This window comes from Nicotiana tabacum, chromosome 15, assembly GCF_000715075.1.
Source record: "Nicotiana tabacum cultivar K326 chromosome 15, ASM71507v2, whole genome shotgun sequence".
Classification (NCBI taxonomy): Eukaryota; Viridiplantae; Streptophyta; class Magnoliopsida; order Solanales; family Solanaceae; genus Nicotiana; species Nicotiana tabacum.
The window spans coordinates 113,859,625-113,874,409 of NC_134094.1; the positions used below are offsets into that span (position 1 = coordinate 113,859,625).

The following is a 14,785-nucleotide window of genomic DNA, read 5'->3' on the forward strand; positions in this document are numbered from 1 at the left end:
ATCATACGAACTTGTTCGCGCGATCAAATCGCCAAAATAACACCAAGAACTACGAATCGGACACCAAATCAAAGGAAATTTTCAAGAAAACTTTAAAACTTATATTTTTACAACCGGGAGTCCGAATCACGTCAAATCAACTCCGATTCTCACCAAATTTGGCAGACAAGTCATAAATATTATAGTGGACCTATACCGGGCTCCGGAATCAAAATACGGACCCGAGGTCAATATATCCAACATCAGTAATTTCTTAAAAATCATTAAGCTTTCAAGCTTCTAATATTTCATCAAAATTCTATATCTCGAGCTAGGGACCTCGGAATTCGATTTTGGGCATACTCCCAAGTCCCAAATCACGATATGGACCTATCAAAATTGTCAAATCACTGATCTGGATCCGTTTGCTCAAAATGTTGACCAAAGTCAACTCAGTTGAGTTTTAAAGCTCTATTTCACATTTTAATTCATTTTTCTCATAAAAACTTTCCAAAAAATTATACGGATCGCGCACGCAAGTCGAAAAATGATACATGGTGCTTTTCGATGTCTTAGAATACAGAATTACTTATTAAATTCAAAGATGACATTTTGGGTCATCACATTCTCCACATCTAAAATAAACGTTCGTCCTCGAACGGAGTTAGAAAAAGTACCTGAGCTGGAGAAAAGGTGTGGATATTTACTCCGCATGTCCGATTCAGACTCCCAGGTAGATGTCTCTACCGGCTGACCTCTCCATTGCACCCGAACTGAAAGATAACTCTTAGACCTCAACTGTCGGACCTGCCAGGCTAGAATAGCTACCGGCTCCTCCTCGTAAGTCAAATCTTTGTCCAACTAGACAGAGCTAAAATCTAACACATGGGATGGATCACCATGATATTTTCGGAGCATAGACACATGGAATACCGGATGAACCGCTGATAAACTAGCTGGTAATGCAAGCCTGTAGGCTACTTCACCCACTCTTTCAAGAATTTCAAAGGGTCCGATATACCTAGGGCTCAACTTGCCCTTCTTTCCGAACCTCATTACACCTTTCATAGGTGAAACCCGGAGCAATATTCTTTCTCCAACCATGAATGCAATATCACAAACTTTACGGAAAATTATACGGATTGCGCACGCAAGCCGAGGAATGATACATGGTATTTTTCGAGGTCTTAGAATACATAATTACTTATTAAATTCAAAGATGACATTTTGGGTCATCACACCATGACATGAAAACTCCATTTATATCAACGCAAGCATGGATTAAATCGCTAAACTACTCCATTGTTGACGATTGGAGGCCATGGATTGTCAATGGTCAAGTTGCAGGGTGCGTTACCAAAATCTTATTTTTTCTTCAGTTCTAACTTTGATTAGCACACCTCTAGATTTAAAGAATGAAATTGAAATCTTTAATCTTTATTGTTGCATAGATATACAAGAAGTTTCTCCAACCAAATGACATTTGCGACATTGAAGGCAAGAATAGACTTCCATTATTTTTCTATTACCTAAATATATATGTACTTCATTCTTTTGGATCTAACTCATGTGGTCATTGATCTATTTCAGGGAGCAGGACATACTGCCCCAAATTGGGCACCAGCAGAATGCCTTGCCATGCTAAAGAGTTATCAAATGAACCACTCTAGACAAAAGGGCTAATCATATGGTCCGCACCCCACCTACAACTCTAAAGTCGTGGGTTTGAGTCACCAAACAAATGTGAATCAAAGGGAATAAAAAAAAATGGACCACTCTAGTTGATTTTAGAATCTATTTCACAATTTATTTTTCTCCCATTATTGCCTTTCTCTATAATAATGGTCTATGGAATCTCGTCAATTTTATGATAAATAATTCTAGAGATCTATGAAGCGAGCTTTTGTAAATTTATAAATATTTGCAATATTCTTATATTCGTCAAAACATTGGTTAGGATTGTGATACAATTAAGGCAAGAATTTCGAAGAGAATGTGATACAATTAAGGTAAGAAATCTAAAATTTATAGAAATTGAATTACCATATATTCTATTAACTGTTCTGCATTTAAAAGGTTGCGATCTCGAGGACGAAAAATTTGGTGATATTAAGGAGTTACCTCTATTAAAAGAGATTTTCATTACGTTCAAATCTCTCCCACAACTTTCTACATGCTTTTCAACAAATGCCCTTCTATTTTTGAATTAACGTTGAAAGATCGTTCTCCCTAAATTTCTTCTCAGTGCCTTATCTTAGTGAACTTAAAAAGGTTCATTTGAATGGCAATAGAATTAAAAGCTCGAAATTTGGAGGAGTTTCACTTGTTTAGTTCATTATCATCAGCACTGAAAATTAATTTGTGCACTTGCACTAAGCTAAAAGTCCTGAAAATTGATTGTGAGTACATTCCCATCAGATTTCCTAAAGAGATCCTTCGTGCATTTTCGCATCTTAAATCCTTGTTTCTTTGTTTGTGCAAAAGATTGAATAAAATCAAACTTTTGAGTCATGAATTGGAGAATTTAAGCGTAAGTAATATGGTTGACTTATAAGAAGCTATCATTGTTACTAACAAATTACGTTCTTTTAAGCTAGTAGATACAAAATTCTCAAGCTCGTACAGGCCGGTTGGTTCAAGGCTAATGGAAGTTCAGATTGGATTGAAGTATGTTCGTGCAACCAATAGTTGCTTGAGTTGAGAACTTATACTGAAAATTTGGGTGAAAATATCACCATTTCCTTGGCAACTGAACCAAAGGTATGTTACATGGCTAAATGGCCAATTGATAGCTACATTATGTTAGTTTTATTTTGAGATTGGAAATTTAATGTGCCTATTATTGAAAAGGCGCAACGTTAATTTCTGTGAAAAGAGGTATTCAAAATTGTAGGACACGTATCTTCAATAACTGAAGTGTATCTAATATTTGTCGAAGCACAACATCACCTTCCTAGCGCATACTAACTTCTTGTTTGCTAATTGTTGATCGTCTTTGATCTATTCAGTATTTCCATCTTTAGTATTTTCTCAACAATTTCAGAGTAGATAATTTTTCCATTTAAGTTTGACTTTTCGGGCTGAATTTCATTATCTATGGAGGAGGGAAAATTTCATTCAGACAATTTTGGAAGAAATATTCAACCACTTTGTATCAAACACAAAAATTTTGAAAATACTCTTTTCGTTGGTACCAAGATATAAATCTTTAATTGATGTACTGTTTCGTTAATATTTTCCTATCTGCACTCTCTTTCTCCCCTTTTTCATTGTACATATAATGTTATGAATTTGTAGGTAGACGAATTGAAAGGCCGGGGAAAATGCAACAAGTGGTATAAATGCAGTAATTGCATGCATTGGTGCAATTTCTTGAAAGGTTTTAAGATTATTGAATTAACTACCAGAAAAGATCAAATTAGCTTGGAGCTCCAATGGTAATTGCCTCATAACACACATCTGATTTTTCTTCTTCTTCTTTTTTAACAGTGCTACTGAAATTAAAATCAATATACAATTTAGTAATTTTTCTAGAAAACCTTATAAACTGGTCATATTTTTTCATATATTAACTGATTAGTTAACTATTACTCTGATGCAGGTCTGAATAAATCAGAACCGCAACTATGCAAGAGTGCTTCTTGAAGCAACAAGCTTTTTCCTTAGAGAAACAATAATACCCTACCAAACTTCAACAACTAGAAGATGGAAATAAGTAAACATCAAATATCAAACAATAAACAATTGTCAGCTGGAAACCACACAAACAATAAACTGATAGACCAATGATGTCAAATGCCTGGATATCAGTTTCAGGAAATGTTCAGCAGATTGGTAACTATTGTTGGTCTAAGTGAAGGTTAGTTTTGAATATTGACAAAGGAAGCTCAGGCATGAACCAGGTCTATCCCTTGTATGCATAGACACGGGTAGATTCGAGCATGTGAGATGCACGTGAAGGAGATAAGCTTAACTTGGTACAATTGATATCTCCTGATCGAAAAGGTTACATAATCGATAGGGAGAAGGACTCCTTAATCAAAGAGAACACTATCCAAGATAAGAGAGAAGTTAGAAGTTGAGGTCAACTAGAACTATTCCACCAAGAAAGAGTAGCATTAGAACTCTAGTTATTTCTTCATCTACTAACTCTATATATTGCAGAATGTTCTCACTCTACAGGGAACGCACAAAAGCAGAAGTTAAACGTGAATTGAGAGCAAAATAGCAAGGCATTTTGCAAGCAATTCGTGTGTGATTCAAGTGTGCAAACTTGAAGTTACATGAACCAGATAGAAGAACCAGCTCCAAGTGTATGTCTTTTATTCTAATTCAATTGTAGTATGTGTTTTCATATTGTACCTTTCAGCTTTATCTAGAGGCAATTGTAATAGGTACTCAGAGTATTCAAATTAAAGTTAACTTGAAGTTGTCGCAACAGTTAGATGCTGGTTGCCACAATGGGATTAGAGTTAATCCTAGGTTTACAAAAGTGTTTTGTAAATGCTGTTTTTTGGCCCAGTGATTTAGTGGAGAGTTTGGAAAAATCCTACTGGGAAGTAGGTCGTGATTTTTTCACCTTTTGAGCCAGGTGTTTTTCACGTAAAATACTTGTGTTCTTTACTTTCCGCATTTACTGGTTCAGCAATAGTAGGTTAAGGAACACATAGAAGAACCCGGTCTTCTATAATCAGTTTAGGCGAAAAATTGGATATCACACAAATCACCCCCTCTTGTGTGGTATTGAAGTTAAAAACATCAACTATCAAGGGAGAGAATAATGATTAATAAATAAGTCGGTTTAAAATTTCTCCAAAAGAACATACAAGTTCTGTTATCAGATCACCAAATGAAAATAAGGGACAAACTACTACAACAAAACCAAGCCAGAGCATTAACAAGTCAAAAATTGATACCCATCGGTGAAGGCTCAACCTTGGCAACTACACAATTTCCAGCAGCTTTATTATATCCCTCTACAAAAAGATCATGACGCCGCCATAAGAATCACTACACAAATTATGTTATACAAGCAGTTGGAAGAAAAACTAGCACAAAACGGTTACCTCAATTGTCAGAGGAGAGGTGGTAGGATAATAGCGATCAGCAGCCTGTCCATTCTTATCAACCAGGAACTTAGCAAAATTCCACTGAATATCATCCCCAAATATTCCCCACTTTCCCGATTTCAAGAACTTATAAAGAGGAGATGCATTTTCACCATTCACTTCAATCTATTCAAGAAAGATCACACAAAGTTGTGAATAAAAAGAGACTCCATTGAATAGTAAATCATGATTCTACGACCATGAATTCTAGGGGAACAGGTTATTTCATAATGTAATTGTGTCCATTAACAATGCAACACGAATGCTTACAATCTGACAAAAGAGGTCTATGAATTTATTATATATAATCTAATTTAGGATAAAAAATGCAACTTTTCTATTTTTTAAGGATATTCTAACAAAACAGTAATCACTTTTAAAACACTGAAACACAAAAGCAGCGAGAGGTCTGTTTAAATGATGGGACATATTACCAAGCAAATCACCAATTAGTAGCTAATAAAACAATGATCTATCAAGAATATTGTTCTTTCAATACCTTGTCAAATATAGGGAACTCTGACTTGAAACGTGTACAAACGAAGTCTAAGATCTGATCATTGCTCCCTGGTTCTTCCTCGCCAAATTGATTGCAAGGAAATGCCAATATTTCCAGGCCTGTGTTTAAATATTAAAAGAACTTAAGTTTCAAATCTAAAATGGAAAGAAACTAAGAGACAAATAAGGGCAGTTTACTGATGCTCATAGCATAATAATTTGATTCAAATAGTCTAGATGTAAATTTCAACTGAAGATAATGTTTCATTCTTTTCAAACACTACCCTTTCTTCTTCTTTATTGGCAGAACTCATCCTCCTAAATATAAGTTGAGAAACAACCAGAAGAGTAAAATGGTCACTTGACTAAATACGCATACCTTGATCTTTGTACTTCGCATATAATTGGTTGAGTTCTGCGTAGTTTGGGTTAGTCATCCCGCTGTGGACAACACAATTGATTACGTTGAAAAGTTCAATGGCGAGAAATATTATATGAATCATAGAATGTGTAAAACAAATGAAAGAAAAGAAAAGAGTTAAGATAGGTAGCAATACTTGAGAAAGCTGACAATGTTTTATGTTGGCTGAAGTTCTTGTAATGTTCATTGGTGATAATAAAATCATTTAGTTACCAAAAAAGAAGAAACAAATTCTTAGAATTATGATTTTCATCTTAACAAAGGTTGTTTGTTTCCCTGGACTTCAACTGGTACTTGAGAAATTTCAAAAAGAAATCACACACGCATACAACTCTAGATGTGATGGATGGAAATTGATGATTTTACCACTTTGAAGCAACATTCACGATAAGTAGGACCTTTCCTTTGTAGCTACTAAGATATATATCATTTCCCTTTGAATCCTGTGAGCAAAGGAGACAGTATGCTCAGAAAAGGGAAAAAGGTACAAGTAAATGAACAATTTCATTGTCGTCACTTGTGCCGTTTTTATGGTATATATTTTTAGCAGACTCAACCAAGTTATTTCATCTTTTTATTATGTGTTTTCTCAGTGTTTATAGGGCGAAGGCACATAAAGGTGCTATTTCAGCATGGAGAAGAGCTAAAGCCTCGAGGCATGGGGCGAAAGCAATTAAAATAACAGCAGATAAGGTGTAGAGATGCTAATAGAAATATCTAAGCATGTGTGCATCTTCTCTGCCTCCTTTCATTCTGTTGAATAGTTGAAATTCAGCATTACTTCAGGTCCTTTAAGATGGAAATGGGAGCCATAAATGGACAAACATTGGATAGTAATGAGAGTGATTAGATAGTAAATTTGGCATAAGGGATTGGCTAAGTGCATAGAAAGGAAAATGCAAAGCTCTTACATTTATGAAAAAGAAGAACCCTTTTACAAAAAAGGGTAAGGTGATTTCTTCCTATTTTCTTAAACCTTGGTGGCAGTGTTCTCAGTACTTGTACTGTTGAAAGTTACAAGTAAGGAGAAATAGTCGAGGGACAGCCTTGACATTACTATTATTTTATTTTTGTTTCAGAAAAAGAAATAGACACCGTTCTACTTAGGGGTGTCAATTTAACCCCAAACTCATTCAACCCGTCGAACATTGGGCCGCTCATTGATCCGCCCATTGTTGAACTCAGCCCATCTTGACTCAATCCATCTAAAGTTGGATTTATTCTTAGCCCAAATTGATCTATGAACAACTTCGCTAAAATATTTTTAAAATAATTCTTTTTTGTTTGTATATTATATATGACCATAACAAAAGATAAAAAAAAAGTCTTATTTACTAATTAAATAATTCGTAATAAAATAACACACATTAATTAAAGCTTGGTAAGAATTTGGCAGGTTGGACTATGACCCAAATTTTAGCCCATCTTGACCCAGTTCATCTCAGCCCAAGTAACTTATGGACGGGTCATTAACCCGCCTATTCATTGACTCAACCCATTTTGACCCGTCCAAAATCAGTCCAACCCGCTCATTTGACACCCCTAGTTCTACTCAAACATAAGGTACTTATCATACTTTATACTTCCATCCAATCTTTCCCTCAAAATTAAGATGAGAAAACACAAATATATGCAACCAAATAGATGAGAAATCCCTTCAATCGATGCCTATTCTAGTGTAATATTTCCCCTTTCAATAAAATATTGGGGATCATACCTAAGCTTACTTTTTTTTTTCTTAAAGAATTTGGCAGTATATATTGGACAGATATGCAATGAACTAGAGTTAGATCAGAAATAGAAGGGATTAAGTTAGATATGGCAGAAGAATTAAAGACTGAGGACATTAGGAGCTAACCTTTACAGTGAAGTCAAAAACAGATTCTGGTTTCTTCTCTGATTGGCTTGCCATTGTCGATATGAGAATTTGGCTTCAGGTACTAAAGTCTGAAATCAAAAATATCCAACCAGGCATTGACCCATTAATTCTTTTATGAATTAAAAAAAGTTCGTCTTTAGGATATTCTAGGGGGAAAAATGGTCCTATTTGTGGTGATAGGTTTAAAATAGTCCATTAAATATACTCTGAGCAGTTTTAGTCCTTTACGTTTACCAAAAGTGAGCACTTAACAAAATGATGGTTGTTAGATTTAACAGAAACGGTAAGAAAATAAAATTTAACCAGAAACATCAGGAAAGTCTCATCAAATTTCAGTTGCGACACCAAAAATTGCATGAGACAGAAAAAGTAAATCATAATGATAAAAAATGCACCTCAAAAAGTTCCATCAGACACCAAAAATAACATAAATGCAAAAGTTACATCTGCATATGTGAGTTTCTCATTAAATATTTTTATCACAGTTCCGTTAAATCTAACAAGCAGAGGTTATTAAATATTTAAAGGAAATTAAAATGCTCACTTTTGTAAAATTTAAAGGACCAAAATTGTTCAGGAATATCTTTAAGGGACTATTTTTTACCTACTCCAAATGTAAGGAATCATTTTGTCATTTTCTCATATTCTATAAACGAAACATATTAATAGTCGAAAATGTACTTAGCGGAGCATAGGAAGTTCATAAAATAAAAAGTTAAGGATTTTAGTGGAATTAAACTCCTTGGCAGCGCAATATCCATGCCATTGTAAAGTGTCAATAATGCTGCAAAATAGTACAGTAGGGGTCGTTCGATATGGGGCAAAGGAAGAAATAATTATGGTATAAGGGAGTTGTTATAGTTGTTCCATGTTTGGTATATGTTTTTTATTCATGTATTAATCCTTGTATAAAGTTATATGCCAAATTGGATTACCACTTTCAACATCGAATAACTAATCCATGTATAATTTAAAAGGACAAAAGTATCCTTATCTTTTTCATAGAAGCCTATGAAAGTAAAATAGCCAAGGATACAATTGTAAACTCATAGCCTTTTACTTTTAAAAAAATATATTTTAAATGATATCTTGTATATATAATTTTAGTACAATAAAGCAAACCCAAAACAAAAAATAATTTCTACATACTAATTCATGTATTACTAATCCATATATAACTTGTTTTCAAACTAAACACCTCTAGTTATATATGGAAGACATATGGTAATGCCCCAAATCTAATTACTCTTTTAGTCTCGAATAACTCCTCCTATGCCCCTCCTCAATGATGATTCATCTGTACTAAGTTTGTGATGTCCAACGAATAAATTTGGTAAATGTTTTATTCTCCCTTTTTAGACCATTAATCAAAGCACTAAATTGGATAGCACTTGTTGTGACCACTTGGGGAGATATTTATGTTATTGTTCTGAAGATATTATTGATTCTGTCTGTTAGGATCGCGAATTCGGGTAGTGCGGAATTTAGTCAAATAACGGTATAATGACAATAACAAAGACAATGAAAGTTGATAATAACGGCAATTAAAGAATATAAAGAAGACACAAATTTAACGTGGTTCGGTCAAGGTGACCTACGTCCACAAGCGGAGGGGAGCAATTTCAGTATACCAACAAGAGTACAAAAGAGAGTACAAAATTAGAGTAAATACTCTAATTAGTCCCAAATACCCCAAGAGAATAACTTCACAAGATCACTCCAAAGAAAGGGTTCACACAAGTATTTCCTAACACTCTCTCTCTTACAAAATACTCTATAATGAAATAAAGGAAGAGAAAGAAAGACAAAAGTGAAAAGCTCTTGAATTTGTGTGTTTTCAAATGAGGAGAAACTCATCTATTTATAGCAAGAAATCTTTGGCCTAATAATGAATATTATGTCATGGTAAATGTCATGATCCACAAATTTATTATAATGGATATTATGTCATGGCAAATGTCATGAACCACAAATTTGTTATAATGGATATTATGTCATGGCAAATGTCATGAAAATTTGGCCATATTACAAATCTCCACCTTGGCCTAATTTCGGCATATATATAGTAAATTTGCTCCACCTTCTCCGCAAAAACCTCAATGGGAAAAATCATTCTTCATAAATGCCAATCAAGTTCAGGCAAAGCTTGAACTTGGACACTGGAAGAGGTTTTGTGAACATGTCAGCAGGATTATCTCTAGTGTTGATCTTCTGAACAGAGATTTTTCTTTCAGCAATGGTTTCTCGGATGAAATGATACTTTATATCAACGTGCTTCGTCCTCTCATGATACATTTGATCTTTAATCAAGTGAATGGCACTTTGACTATCACAGAAAATGGTAATACCACTTTGGTGTAAACTGAATTCCGCAAATAGACCCTTCAACCATAAAGCTTCTTTGATCGCCTCGGTCACTGCCATATATTCTGCTTCGGTAGTAGATAAAGCTACTACATGTTGTAATGTAGCTTTCCAACTAATAGCGCAACCACCGATGCAAAATACATAGCCTGTCAGTGATCTTCTTTTGTCAGGATCACCTGCATAATCTGAGTCTACAAAACCAACTAAAGTGTTAGTATTTCTCCCAAACTCCAAACATGTATTTGAAGTACCTCGCAAGTATCTGAGAATCCATTTCACAGCATGCCAATGTGCTTTACCAGGGCAAGCCATATACCGGCTTACCACGCTCACTGCTTGTGAAATGTCTGGATGTGTACAAACCATTACATACATAATACTGCCGACTGCACTGGAATAAGGAACATGTTCCATGTACCTCTCTTCTTCCTCTGACTGTGGGGACTGAGCAGCTGATAACTTAAAATGAGCAGCAAGAGGGGTACTAACTGGTTTAGCATCTTTCATGCCAAACCTCTCCAAGACTTTCTCCAAGTACTTCTTCTGGGGTCAAAAATAGCCTGTTGGCTTTTCGATCTCTTTTGATCTCCATGCCAAGGATTTTCTTAGTTGCTCCCAAATCTTTCATCTCGAATTTACTTTTTAGCTGACTTTTCAAATTGTGAATTTCTGTTAAATCCTTAGCAGCAATGAACATGTCATCAACATATAATAATAGGTATACAAATGAAACATCATTTAACTTCCGGAAGTAAACACAACTATCATACATGCTCCTCGAATAACCATGACCCAACATAAAGGAATCAAACTTTTTATACCATTGTCTTGGAGACTGCTTTAATCCGTACAAGGATTTCTTCAACAAGCAAACATGATCTTCTTTTCCTTCAATTTCAAATCCTTCGGGTTGATGCATGTATATTTGTTCCTCAAGTTTGCCATGTAAGAAAGCTGTCTTAACGTCAAGTTGTTCTAATTCCAAATCATACATGGCAACGAAGGCAAGCAAGACACGAATAGAGCTATATTTAATAACAGGTGAGAAAATATCATTAAAATCAACTCCTTGTATCTGACTATAGCCCTTTGCAACTAATCGTGCCTTATACCTCGCATCTTCAACCCCTGGAATGCCATCCTTTTTCTTGAAGACCCATTTGTAACCAATAATTCTTTTTCCTGATGGCGGCTTCACAAGAGACCAAGTACCATTCTTGTGGAGAGACTCAATTTCTTCATTCATTACAATCAACCATTTGGCTGAGTCAGCACCAGAAACAGCTTCTGAATATTTTGATGGTTCTCCAATTTCTTCAGTTTTCTGTGCAACTGAAAAAGCAAATGCAACATAATCTCCAAACCTTGGTGGTTGTTTACCTTCTCTTCTTAGCCTATGTTTGGCTATAGAATACTCCTCTTCTTCTGGTTCAACTTCAAGAGTCTCAACTTCAGGAATTTCAGCTTTTGTCTCAACTTCAGGAGTTTCAACTGTATTTTGCTCCAAAGTTGATGAGCTTGGCTCAAAAGGAATGCCAACCTCAATCTCCACCTGGTTCTGTGTACACTTTCCTTTATCTGTATCACAAGAACTAGAAGACTCTTTTCTAGAATGTAACATAGAGGATTCATCAAAGGTTACATCTCTGCTAATTATAAATTTTGGTACCATGGGATCAGGATACCATAGTCGGTATCCTTTCACCCCAGATGCATACCCAAGGAAAATGCACTTTTTAGCCCTCGGCTCTAATTTTTCATCATTTACATGCATGTATGCAGGGCAACCAAATATCTTTAAATCATAATAATTAGCAAGAGTACCTGACCACACTTCCTCTGGAGTCTTAAAGTTCAAAGGTGCAGAAGGAGCTCGATTGATAATATACCAAGCTGTAGAGATAGCTTCTGCCCAAAAGGCGTTTGTCAACCCAGTATTTAAAATCATGCAACGAGCCCTTTCCAAAAGAGTTCTATTCATCCTTTCTGCCACACCATTTTGCTGAGGTGTCATTCTCACAGTACGATGTCGAGCAATTCCTTCATTCTTGCAAAATTCGTTGAATTCATCATTACAAAATTCCAAGTCATTATCTGTTCTAAGCCACTTAACCTATTTTTCTGTTTGCTTCTCAATCAAAATTTTCCATTGTTTGAAATTTAAGAAAACATCATTTTTATTTTTCTGGAAATAGACCCAAACTTTCCTTGAATAATCATCAATGAAAGTTAACATATATCTGGCACCACCTTTTGATGGGGTACGTGAAGGACCCTAAAGATCTGAATGAATATAATCCAAAGTACTTTTTGTTCTATGAATCGCTGGAGATTTGAAGCTAACTCTTTTCTGTTTTTCGAACACACAATGTTCATAGAACTCCATATTTCTGGTACTTTGGCCACATAAGAGACCTCTTTTGCTGAGGATGGAAAGACTTTTTTCACTCATATGCCCTAATCGCATATGCCACAATTTGGTGATATCAGAATCTGATTTATCTGATATTGAAACTGCAGCAGCACCTGTAACAGTAGATCCCAAAAGAGTATACAACATACCAGATCTGCATGCTTTCATGATCACAAAAGCACCATGAGAAATTTTCAGAACTCCACCTTCACCTGTGTACTTGCACCCAAGAGATTCTAGAGTGCCCAAACAGATGAAATTTTTCTTCACGTCAGGAACATGTCTAACATCGGTGAGAGTTCTCACCACACCATCGTGCATTTTGATTCGGGCTGTACCTTTTTCAATAACTTTGCAGGCAGCATTGTTGCCCATCAAGACAACTCCACCTCCAATAGATTCATATGTGGTAGATAAATCCCGATTGGGATACATATGATAAGAACAACCCGAATCTAAAATTCACTCATTGTTAGATTTGAAACTATTATTAGTTGCTAAAAAAATAGTTCCCTCAGTCTCATCAGCATCTACACTTTCTTCGGCAGTATCAGTATTTTTGTGCTCATTTTTCTTTTCTGTATGCTTTTCTTTGTTTTTCAATTTAAAGCATTCAGAAATAATGTGACCTTTCTTATGACAATATTTGCACATGACATTTCTGTATCTGGATTTTGACCTTGATTTAGGTTTCTCACTACTTGAATCTTTCTTATTGGATCTACCTCTTATGAATAAGCCTTCCCCTTGGTTCCCACTAGTTTCCCCAGTAATATCTCTATCTATTTGTTCTTTTGATTTCAAAATAGATTTGATATCTTTATAAGAGATATTATCCTTTGCATAAAGCATAGTATCTCTTATATGTTTAAACGACTGGGGTAAGGAAACAAGCAATAACACAGCTTGATCCTCATCTTTGATTTCAGCATCTATGTTAATTAAATCCATAAGAAGAAAATCAAAAGTATCAAGATGAGTATGTATAGAGGTACCTTCAGCCATACGAAAAGTGTAGAGTTTTTGCTTTAGGTAAAGCCTGTTTTTTACTGTTCTTTTTATATATAAGGTTTTAAACTTTTCCCATATGCCTTTGGCTGAGCTTTCTGCTGCAACTTCACGCAAAACCTCATTTGAAAGATTTAAAATAATACGTGCTTTTGCCTTTTTGTCTATGACGGCAAACTCCTCGTCCGTCATTTTATCCGGCATCTTCTCCTTTCCTTGCAGTGCCAAATTTAAGCCATCCTGAATTAGGATAGCTTCCATCTTTAATTGCCATATTCCGAAGTTTGCACTTCGGTCAAATTTCTCAACATAAGACTTTGTTAGAGTCATTTTAGCTATTTAAACTAACCCGGTTAGATCTGACTCTAATACCAATTTATTAGGATCGGGAACCCGGGTAGTGCGGAATTTAGCCAAACAACGGTATAATGACAATAACAAAGACAATGAAAGTTGATAATAACGGCAATTAAATAATATAAAGAAGACACAAATTTAACGTGGTTCGGCCAAGGTGACCTACGTCCACAAGCGCAAAGGAGCAATTTCACTATACCAACAAGAGTACAAAATTAGAGTAAATACTCTAATTAATCCCAAATACCCCAAGAGAATAACCTCACAAGATCACTCCAAAGAAAGGGTTCGCACAAGTGTTTATCAACACTCACTCTCTTATAAAATACTCTATAATAAAATAAAGGAGGAGAAAGAAAGACAAGAGTGAAAAGCTCTTGAATTGGTGTATTTTCAAATGAGGAGAAACTCCTCTATTTATAGCAAGAAATCCTTGGCCTAATAATGGATATTATGTCATGGCAAATGTCATGATCCACAAATTTATTATAATGGATATTATGTCATGGCAAATGTTATATCATGACAAATGTCATGAACTACAAATTTGTTATAAGGGATATTATGTCATGACAAATGTCATGAAAAATTGGCCATATTACACTGACCAATCATAAATGCCATAGAATAAAGGAGAATAGAGTGCTCCAATATATTACGGCTTGAATTATTGCTAAAGCAAGAATTTGTTCTTGATCCATTATATGGATAATTATTATATGGTCAAGGGTGATGACCCAGCTAAAAACAGCCGA

At 35.1% G+C, this 14,785-nt stretch overlaps 1 protein-coding gene across 1 annotated transcript; it reads right to left on the bottom strand.

Moving 5' to 3' along the window:
- Window positions 1-4,744: 4,744 nt before the first annotated feature.
- LOC107820597 (putative glutathione peroxidase 8) lies at window positions 4,745-8,055 on the bottom strand. The gene is made up of 6 exons (XM_016646911.2): window positions 7,865-8,055; window positions 6,373-6,449; window positions 5,965-6,026; window positions 5,587-5,705; window positions 5,046-5,213; window positions 4,745-4,955 (listed from the first exon to the last, which is right to left on the bottom strand). Exons 1-6 carry the CDS (start codon window positions 7,916-7,918, stop codon window positions 4,923-4,925), a joined length of 513 nt encoding a protein of 170 aa, XP_016502397.1. The 5' UTR covers window positions 7,919-8,055; the 3' UTR covers window positions 4,745-4,922.
- Between the last annotated feature and the right edge of the window lie 6,730 nt (window positions 8,056-14,785).

Bases quoted from the DNA above. Each gene is read 5' to 3' on its own strand.
- LOC107820597 (XM_016646911.2), bottom strand. From the start codon at position 7,918: ATGGCAAGCCAATCAGAGAAGAAACCAGAATCTGTTTTTGACTTCACT. The intron at 6,027-6,372 runs GTAAAATCATCA...TGTTGTCCACAG, and splicing joins GTGAATGTTGCTTCAAAGTG to CGGGATGACTAACCCAAACT. The intron at 5,214-5,586 runs GTATTGAAAGAA...TTTCTTGAATAG, and splicing joins AGTTCCCTATATTTGACAAG to ATTGAAGTGAATGGTGAAAA.